General features: G+C 62.2%; 1 protein-coding gene across 1 annotated transcript in view; it reads right to left on the bottom strand.

Annotated features, from left to right (window-relative positions):
- Positions 1-1108: 1108 nt before the first annotated feature.
- The window catches only part of NUDCD3 (NudC domain containing 3), a 30946-nt gene continuing 21772 nt past the window's right edge, over positions 1109-10282 (bottom strand). Inside the window, exons 4-6 of the mRNA XM_086767966.1 lie at positions 8942-9085; positions 2274-2462; positions 1109-1934 (exon numbers count right to left, since the gene is read on the bottom strand). Coding sequence (XP_086624092.1) covers positions 1824-1934; positions 2274-2462; positions 8942-9085 — 444 coding nt within the window. The 3' untranslated portion in view covers positions 1109-1823. The remainder of the gene's footprint in view (positions 1935-2273; positions 2463-8941; positions 9086-10282) is intronic.

Here is a 10282-nt window from a genome sequence, read left to right as displayed (position 1 = left end):
CAATATCCATCCCCCCTCCCCAGATCCCCCAAAAGACTCCAATATCCATCCCCCCTCCCTAGATCCCCCCCAAAAGACCTCAATATCCATCCCCCCTCCCTAGATCCCCCCAAAGGACCCCACTATCCAGGCCCCCTCCCCCAGATCATCCCCCCCAATATCCCCACATCCGGCCCCCCTCCCTGGAATCTCACATCTCCCCAAACGACCCCAAACCACCTTCTAGGATGCCCCCCCGAAAGACCCCTTCATCCAGACATCCAGACACCCCCTCTAGGACACCACATCCACCCCCCCTTTACTGCCCCCCCTAGGGGACACCCCCCTATTCCCCCCCCCATGTCACCCCAAATAACCCCTCCAGGCTCCAACCCGCCCCCCACCCCCAAGGAAAACACTCGGGAGGGGCCTGGGGGGCAAAAATCTCCCCCAAGGGCACCTTGAAGCCCCCCCAATGTCAGAGGCTTGGGGGGGGGGGGGAGTTTTTGGGGAGAGTGGGACACAACAGGCCACCAGCAGCCCCAGGGCCTGGCCGGGACAGTGGGGTCCTTCCCTCCGACGGACAGACACCACGGCGGGGGGAGCGGGTGGGTGGGCAGCGAGGGGCGCGGGCAGGCGGGTGCCACCCCGGGGGGGCGCGGGGCGAAGGCAGGTGGGCGGCTGGCGGCTGGCGCTGCCGTTGCCATGGGGATCGTGGGCGGCCGTGGGGGGACCGCGCGCCAGAGCCCGGTTATATTTGTGCATCGCCGCGGAGAAATTTCGGTGCCCGGCGCGGGGGAGACTGGGGCGGAGTGTGGGGGGGGGGTGGGACGTGACGGGGCGGTGGGGAGCAATGGGGCAAGACCCTGAAGTCGGCACTCGAAAAGCTGCCAGGCATCCAGCACCCCCCCCACCAAACACAGATCCCTTATCCACCCTGCAAAGCACCCCATAATTCAGATCCCCCCTCCCCCAGGGACCCCACATCCACCCCGCAAAGGACCCCATAATTTAGACCCCCCTCCCCCAGGGACCCCATATCCACCCCGTAAAGGACCCCAAAATCCAGCCTCCCGCCACCGCGCGGGTGGGATTCCATCCCCGTCACGTCCTGGCTGGTGGCACCGACTCACTCGCAGGAAACGTGTTTATTGCAAACCAAGGTGGGGGGGACAGTCAGGGGGTGGGGGGCGACAGCCGGGGACCACCAGCCCACGCACCCCGCGGTGGGGGGCTGGCGCGAAGCTGCAAGAGCTGGGGGGCCCAGGCCTCCCATATCCCCCCCTCCGTACAGGTATGGCAGGGCTGGTGGCCATGAGGGCCCATGGCCCCCCACCAGGGACCCCACTCCCGTTGTGAGCGACAGCCCCGCTGCCCCCCACCAATCCCCCAAAGCAGGGGGAACCAAACCCCCCGCCATCCCCACCGCCCGTGCCCAGAGCTGCCGAGAGCACAGCTCCGCTCACGAGGGGCAAAGCCGTCCCCGTGCCAAGGCGGGGGCAATCGGCACCCCCAGAAACCCCCCCAGAACGAAGCATCTTCAGCTACCAGAAAAATAATAATTATGTCACCCAGCGAGCTCCATCCATTCCTGAAAAACAACAGAGCCGTCGCCAGCGCGAGGCGAGGAGAGGAGAAGGGTCCCAGCCGCTCGGGTTGCCGTGGCGACAGGACGTAAATCTGCATTCACCAGGTTTCCCCGCGCGCGAAGGCAGCAGAAGGGTGCTGGCGGCGTTCGTCCACGGCGAAAGCGGGGTTACGGGTGCTGGCGTGGGGTGCGAGGGTCCCGGGCGGGCTGGGTTTCTCCTCTCCTCGCCTCACCTCTCGGTCGTTTTTCACCGCCATCAAAACTGCACGGCGCCAGGGGAGATGTTGAACATGGAGGGGTCGAACTTTTGGCCACGGAAGGGGGAGCCCTCGGTGTCCCAGCCTTTCTTCAGCATCTCGTGCACCTTCTGCAAAGAGGCCGCAGCCTCTGGTCAGGCTGCGGCTGACTCCCGGACCCTCGCCCTCCCTGTTGCCCCAGCCGAGGGAACGGGCTCATCCCACGGGCGTCGGGGGGGGTTTTGGCGGGGGTTCAGCGGCAGCACCCCTCCACCCTGCGTGCTGGTGGCAGCAGTTTCAACGGGCGTACAACCACCTCGGCACTTCGCCCGCCTTCCGGGAAAGGGCAGACGGCACGCAGGGCTGGGAGGGAATGACACGCGGCAAAAGGCGGCTTTTCGGGGCGCCGGGAAGCCAGGAGCGCGCGGATGGAACGGTCGGGTTGGCAACGCGGGGCGGGCGGCACCTACCAGCTCGTGGCTCTGGGGCTTGCCCTGCAACTTCTGGTGGTAGTCGAAGGTGAGCCGGTCCAGCACGGCGTGCTCCTCCTCGTCCACCGTGGCCATGGAGCGCTCCTTGTTGATCTTGTCGATGTCGATCTGCTCCTCGCCCTCCAGGATGGCGTTCCACCAGTACTCGTCCCCTTTGCTCAGGTTGATCTGGGGACAAAGCCCGGGCTCAGAGGAGAGCGGGGTCTGTTACTCACCGCCTGCCCCACGCCGCCGCAGCAGTGTCGCTGTGAGCTCGGCCGCAGCGCAGCTGGGGCCTGCCCGTGAGCGGAGGCCCCGCTCGTCACCGACCAAACCCCGAGTACCCTGCCACGGCTGGCAGAAACACTCGTCCCTCCGTCCCTCGGCGTTGTGAGGGCTTTGCGCAGCCCCAGCTCAGGCCTCTGGGCTGCACGGCACAGCCAACATCACAAAATTGCGTCCTCGAGGCCACGACAGGCATCCTCCGCGCGGGCCCACTGGCAGGTGACGCCAGCCCCGGGTGACGCAGCGGCAGCGACGCGGTGCGGGACCCGGAGAGCTGGGCTGGCTCGTCCGCAGCCACCCAGGTGCCAAGAGCCCGGGGACCCTGTCAGACGAAGAGGCCCGGCCAGGCAGAGCGCGGGACCAGGGCTCCCAGCACGGCAGCGTTGCGATTTCGCGTTTCGCTAACCCAGAAGGAGCCCTCGCCTCGGCTCCCCGCAGCGCTCGCTCAGCGGCGGGAACGTGGGCAGCGAAGGAGGGGAAAATGTCACCCACCGCTCCGCGCCACCCGTTGGACGCCGGCACCTGCCTCCCGCGGCACCTTGGCTCTCGGCCGGCCACCGAGGGATGGCCCGAGGAGAGAGGCCATCTCCTCACCTACGGCCGGCCAGGCCGCCGCCCACAGCCACGGGCCCCCCCGCACGCGCCTTGCACGGAGCCGGCTGTGCCGGGTGCCAGCGAGCGCTGGCGTGACCGTGGGGCATCCCGCACCGGGAACTCCGATTTACTTTTTTTTTTTTTTTCTGCCAGGAGGGGTGGGTTTCTTTCTCCTGTATTATTTTAGCAATAATCCCAGCAGCAAGGAAGATTTACAGCGTTCGTCGGCCTCTCTGCAAAATCATCAATAAAGGCAGACAACACAATTTTTTCCAACCTCCCCGGAAGCTCAACAGCTCCAGAGGGGAAAACACGGGCAGCCATTAAAGTTACAGAGCCGGGAGTCTCTCTGCAGTGCAAAGCAAAGGAACCAATTAATACAGGAGGGGGTGGTTGGGGCTTAATCCTTCTGGGAGAGCAGAGCCGGTAAAATATTCCGGCTTGAGGAAGGCGTTAGTTTTTCCAGCTAGACAGGCGTGCTTGTTCTTCTCTTAATTGCACAGTTCCACTTTCCAGGGGAAGAGCCGCCGAGGGTTTTGCTCACGGGCTTCCCAGCCCCGGGTGGGCAGGCGGGGGGAACGGCAAGCACCCCTCCGGAACATCGTCCCCTCGGCGGGCAAGACAAGCCACGGGCCAGCCGGTCTGGCCAGCCCCAACCTGCGGCGCGAGCAGCCTCCGGGCTTGCCGCTGCTCCTCGGGGTTTGAATCGAGAGGAACGGCCCCACAGTGCTGCCGGCGAGGTGCGAGCTTCTCCAGCGATGCCTTCGGCGGGAGCCGCGCGCTCACGTCACGGCTGAGCGCGCCTGGCAAGGCCTCGCTCGGTACATCCCCACCAGAGCCGGCGGCAGAGGGACAAACAGACCCTGCAGGACTTTGTGGCTCATCAGATGTCCATCCCAGAGCACCGGGGAAGGGAAACCCATCCCCTCACCTTCCCTACCAAACCCCCTGCCTCCCCCGGCACCCCACCGCCAGCAGAACGCAGGGAACGCCCACGAGACCCCAACCCCGTTGTCCGCAGGCCGCCTCAGGGTGAAAGACGGCGGAGCCGCCGCCGGGAGGGCCGGTCCGGGGATCCTTTCCTCCTCCCCATGCCGTGCGTGGCCCTCGCTTTATTTACCGCACACGGTTTCCCACCTTGCTGGGAAGAATCATTCGCTTCCTCGCCAGCTTTTTGGCAGCGTGCACCCCTACAGCACTGAGTGCTGTGCAAACGATAATTAATTAACCTCTGCAGCCTGCCTTGTGCGCACAGGGGAATTCACTCATCATCCTTTATTCTGGGGGGAGAGACGCAAAAGTGGGACTCGCTCCAAGGCGGGAGCCCCGCTTTCCAACGCGAACCTCTGAAATGCCCATGGGCCAGGGCGAAGCTCTTGCTGTCACCTTGAGTTTGGGGTTTTGTGGTCCGAAGCGGCGCAGGAGCGCTCGCCGCAGACACATCCGACCTCCAGGACGGGGAGTATGGGCTCAGGGTGATTCTCGGACGCGGTTCCGCCATTGGTCTCCATTGATTCAGCCCGGCGCTCGGCTGGGCACACGCTCTACGAGAACTTGCGGTGACGGAGATGTGGGCTGCAGCCTCGCCGAGCGCTTGGGTGCGAGAAGGTCGGGGCGAAGGGAGAGCTGAGAGACTGTGGCAGACCTCTGGGCTCAGCCCAGGCAGGGTGACGCCAGCCCCCAGAGAAAGGCTCCGGTGTTTGACAGCACTGCGCACACTCCCTCGGGGAACGCTCCAGAAACCCCGGGAGGCTCCGTGAAGGGAGCAGGGCTTTTTTTTCGCAAGGACAGATCTTGACCTGGTTACGTTACTTGCTTTGCGACAAGGCAAAAAGCTTTGCCTGAGATTGAAGCTGCCGCTGCGAGTTTCCCAGCCGACACAGCTCAGGCCGACCCTCTGGGGACTTAGAAATACTGGTGGCCATTTGCCAGAGGAAGGATCGGGCCCCCGCAGCGTGCCCGGGCTCAGTCAGACTTTGGCTCTGCTTTTTAGGCCGGCGGGTTGTAGGGCCTCCTGGGCTGTAGGGACATCCTTCACCCATAGCTAAAAAACCCAGCTGAGTCTTTCGGGGTTCACGAGGAGGCAGGAACAGCCCCTGCACCGGCAGCCTGAGGAGAAGGAGGCTGTATTCAGAGCTGGCAGCATCCTCGTGCCGCAGGTTCCCGAAGCTGGTGTCGGAGACGGGAGCCATCAGCCACGAGGGAAAGGGGTCTGCGCCCATGCTGGTGCGCTTGGCCCTTGGGCGCCCTTTGCCCCCTGGGCAAAGCGCAGGGGCTGGGTGATGACAGATTCACTGTGGGCGGAGATGGGCACACGGGAGGGACAGGACACCCAGCAGGAACGTCCACGGCCAGGAGGGATCCTGGCGTGCGAAGAGGCTGACAGGCGCCATCAGCCTGGACACAGCGTCACGTCAAATCTCCACGCCTTGCCAGGAAGGTCACAGCCCTTTGTGGCCGGTGCTGGGCTTCATCATAGCACGAGGTTTCTTCCCTGATCCTAAATACCTTGTCAGCGCTGGAGAGATGCTGCCAAGGGATAAAAGTAGGTCTTGGCAAAACAACCTCTCACCACCTGCTTTCCTTCTGGAACAAAAGTAGCTGTCGCCCCAAAAGTCAGAGAGAGATGTTGAGGGGGTACGGGGGAGGCGGCGGGCGACACCTCCAGCAGCGCTTGGAGGGCAAGGCAGAGGGAGAGCACCACCTTTTATTAATCACTTGGCCTCGTGGCTCACGAGATGACAACGCAAAGACTGTAACACCTGTCCAAGGCAGGAATTGGAAACAAATGCTGGAGAGGAGGGGAAAAAGAGAGGAAACAGGGAAAAAAATCCTCAACAACGACAATAATCTCAAAACGTGTTGTGCACAACACCCAGTGGAGATTTCTAAAAACAGCTAGTGCAAAGCTATTTTAATCTGACTTTTGACAAGCCAGCAGGTGTGACAGAGAAGGGAGGGCACAGGGATCACACCCGGGACAGGGGCTTCGACACAGTGCTGCAGGCAGGGGCACGAGCCTGGGGTACGGTCCCAAAGCTGGAGGAGGTGTGGACAAAGCCCTCCGCCATGCATTGCGGGCATCAGCAGAGTGCTCCGCTTCGAAACGACGCCCGCCGGGGTTTCTGTTGCAGCCGGGTTGTGGTGCAAACCACTGAGCGTGCCGAAGGACGAGACGGGAAACACGCGGGTGCTGAGCCCCAGCTCCGGCTGGGAGAACCTCGTGGAGCAGGAGGGGAAAGGCAGAGCAGCCTCCGAGCACCGGGAAGAGGGGAGTGCTGGGGCTGCTGGAGAGCAGGCAGACGCGTGGTGATGAAGATAAATCGATAAGAACGCCAGACAGGATGGGGAAAGCAGAGCCAGGAGGGGTTATAAAACAAATTAACCTGATTGGGATAAGAGCTGGGGGAGAACGGAGGACAGTTAATGAGAGCTCGTCAACGGCTGTCCCAGAAGGGAGCTGAGAAGGGAGCAGGGGAAGCTGAGGAGGTGAGAGCAGCCCAGAGAGCGCAGGGATCTTGACAATCCTTGAGGTGTCCTGCACGGGACTCAGCGGCCTCTCCGTACAGAACTGGGACCTTCCCAGATGGACAAGACCAAGCTGGAGAGATTTCACCTCCCTGGTGCAACGACTGAGCCCTGCCCGCAGGGATTGCTTCCACTCACAGACCACAAAAACCTGAGCGCACACAGGTTTTTCTCTGGACAGAGCTGCTGAGGTGCCCCAAGCAGTAACCAAGATGGCCAGGATCTCCTCGCGTGACTCCAGCGCTGGCACTGGGCGAGTTCGGTTTCGGCTGTATCCCCACCCTGGGTCCCAGGAAGGGAAACCAAGTGGCACCTCGCAGCATCTTGCAGGACGAAGACACTCCCGACTGCCGCATTCGGAGTTGCCACGGAGCCGCGCAACACGTGGACGCACAGACTCGTCAGGGCTCGTACACCCTGTCAGCTCTCCAGCCAAACCCAAACTGCTCCAGCTTGGTCCCCTCCCAGGCGCTGAACAAAGCAATAATTCGTTAACACGCGGCTGGGTGTTTTCTGATGAATGAATCGGGAGGAGTCGCAAACTACTTTCGGCTATTCTGCGCATGGAAAAAGGAGACGCTCTCGGGTGAGAATTACTCACTCTGCTCCAGTTACCTTACAATTCTTCAAGCAAAATCTCATCCCACCACCAATATGCTGGCAGCCAGCTGGAGATCCTCACAACCCTGCACGCGTGCTAAGCCGAGGCGAGACCCAGCTCTAGGGCTGGAGGTAATGGGACCGCTCCCCGCGCACACCGCGGCCGCTCCAGAAGACTCCGAGTCTCGCTCCACCTGCGCGCCGTTCCCGCCCTGCTCCGGCACAGGGTATTTAACAAACGTTGCCTCCCCTGCCGCTCCTGGGAATGGGAGTCCCCACCAGGGACTCTCATCTGCACTGTTGGGCCACCTCTTAAATGGGTTTTCTTCTTCCCAGGACTGTTTCTCTTCCCAGACCAGCTAATTTTCAAGAAGCTTAAGAACATTTGAAAAAGGCAGGTTAACGATGCCAACGCCTCCTTTTTCGTATCCTTTCAAGGGTCTCACGGAGTCGGAGAAGCTCCTCTCTCCGGCATGGACCTCACCCTTTTGGCACCAGGTCTGTCAACCCAGGGCACGTCCATACGGCCCCCGCAGTGGCCAGGTAGCACCCGCGCAGCCTCCCCACGCACCACCCTCAGTGATTCTCCCTCCGGCACTGCATTCCCGCTCAGTTTCCCCCTGCGGGGGCTTGGCTTTGGGTGCCTGGCTTCTGCCGCCTCCATGACAACGGGGCGGAAGGCTTGAAGTCCGCTCCCTGCCTTGCAGGGACAGCGCTGCCCGCACAGGGTCAGTCGGCTGACCTGGGCAGCCAAATCCCCTCCTGGGGCTCACGACAGCCTGGAGAGGCATCTGGGAAAGCCTCTGCGTGCAAAAGGAGAGGGTAAAGACAGCCACAAGTGGCAAAACCCCACTCCCAGCACAATCCTGGTCTCAAAACTCACACAGGAGTTTGGCAGCTGTTTGACATGTGAGACCCTGGGCTGACGGGCAGCGACGCAACCCCCAGGACGACTTCAGCTGTGGACACAGCCCTGGGACTGCACAAGTCACATCCTCAGCCCGGCCATCTGCCGCACACCAGAAACGGGTCCCGAGGCTGGGAACCCACAAGTAACACACTGCTGGGCTGCAGCAGCCCCTGAATCACCTGGACAAGGAAGATCTGCAGTGCCAAGGTGGCAGACACACAGCAAGGCCACAGTGCCTGCTGAAGGCAAAGGGAGAAGTAGCCACAGCAACGGCTTCAAACAGGGTAAGAAACCCGAGGCAGGACAGAAACGAAGGGCAGGGAACAGGCACCCGCCGTGGTGCTGAGGTAGGACCAGGGCCAGGAGAGCCCGAGGGCAAAGCTGGCAAGGACGGGTGCACAGCACCGGCACCGTGGTGCAGTGTCACAGCCTCTCTCTGCTGGCAGACCCGGAGTGCCGGGATCAGGGGACAGTGACCGCTCTACGTCACGGACACACTGCCAGCACCGCAGGCTGGAGCTTGGAGATCCTCCTCTCCCAACCCCATGGACGTGTTGCTCTGCAGCACCCCACTGCCGCTCGCCCGGAGATGCAGCTCAGGCGCTGGAGGAAAAGCATGGCACACAAGGGCAAAGCGAGCCAGACACGTCCAGATCTCACTCAAACTTCCAGCTGCTCTGGTCTTCCAGGTCAAGCCCAGCGGAGCTGCAAGCCAAGGTGTGGAGACGCAGCCGGCACGGACCGCCCTTACCAAAACGCACTTCCCCGGCTCCAAGCTCCAGAGGGAACTCTCTGTGTTGATCTTGTGGGTGAGTTTCCCTTCCATCAGGACGCGCTGGCTGCTCCCCTCCAGTACCGCTACACGAATCGTGCTGCTGCTGATATCCACAGCCACCTGGAAACACAGAGAGGGAGAAAATAATCAGGAAGGTTCCCGCTCACCCTCTTGCTGTGCTAGCTGGGGTGCAGGGTCGAGTGCACTCGCTGAGGATGAGAGAGAGAGAAGAGTCTTCAGACCTGCGTGTAGCGGGAGGGTGGGAATACCCCTGTCATTTCAGAGCAAATAGCAACAGCTTGGAGGAGAAAAGAAATCTCTCCAGGGAATGAAAGGCAGCAGGGCCCAGCAGACACAACCCTAGAAGGATTTGAGGCGGCTGGTTCTGCCACTGCGACCGCCCGGTGCCTCAGTTTCCCACCCCAAGGAACCCAGGCCTCCTCCACGCAGCGTTCAAAGGCTGGACGCCCACTTGCAGTGGCTGAGCCGTTAGGAGCCCAGCAGGTGCCTGGCCGCCACCGTGATGAGCGGGGCGTGGGCGTGTGTCTTCCTGGGGGCTGAGCGCTCCCCTACCGAGTGGGAGCGATTTGGGGATTTCTACACCGGAAAGGATTGCAGTGGCTCATCCCCCCTTATGCTGCACGGCACCGAAAGCAGGCTCCTTGGCTCCTTTTCCACTGCCAGAGCCAGCGCTGGGCTCAGCCCAGGCCTCCCGTCAGGCACGCGAGGAGGGGCCACGTGTGGGAGGGCTGCAGCGGCACGGCTCCCCTTCTCCCCGCTGTGGGGACAAGGCAGCTCTGTCCCCAGGAAGGGGGCCAGCTCCCACCCGCAGCAGCCATATGGGGAATCCTGCTCTGACCTGCCGCGGAGGTGACACAGCTCTCCCCCAGGGAGACGGAGGCAGACTGTGACTTCGCTACGCAGCATGCAGCACCCTCGCTCTCTGGAGAGACCATATGCTCTCTCCTTTCCCCTTCGGCCCTGCGCTGCCGCCAGCAGACGGCCCAGGTCAGGCCAGGGGAGCAAGGGAGGACCTCGCCAGGGACAGGTTTGTGGCCCCCAGTGCTGCTCTGTCTCTGGCCTGAGAGGAAGAGACTGCGGTGAGATTTGCCTGCATTCTCTCCCAGAGTTCCCCCAGATCTTCTTCCTGCTCTGCAGATCTCATTTGAAATGTTATTACATTATCCATTACCTAGGAGATCTCCAGCAGCTCACTAGCTCCACGCAGGCAAGAGACAAGCGCTGACAAGAGCTTTGCCTAAAGCTGCTCCAGCCGGGGAGGGCACCACGGCTGCATCTCATCGATGCCATCAGATC

This window comes from Chlamydotis macqueenii, chromosome 27 (genome assembly GCF_036417535.1).
Source record: "Chlamydotis macqueenii isolate bChlMac1 chromosome 27, bChlMac1.mat, whole genome shotgun sequence".
Taxonomy (NCBI): Eukaryota; Metazoa; Chordata; class Aves; order Otidiformes; family Otididae; genus Chlamydotis; species Chlamydotis macqueenii.
Note: the sequence above shows the minus strand (reverse complement) of the source record. Positions and strands in the feature narration are given on the sequence as shown.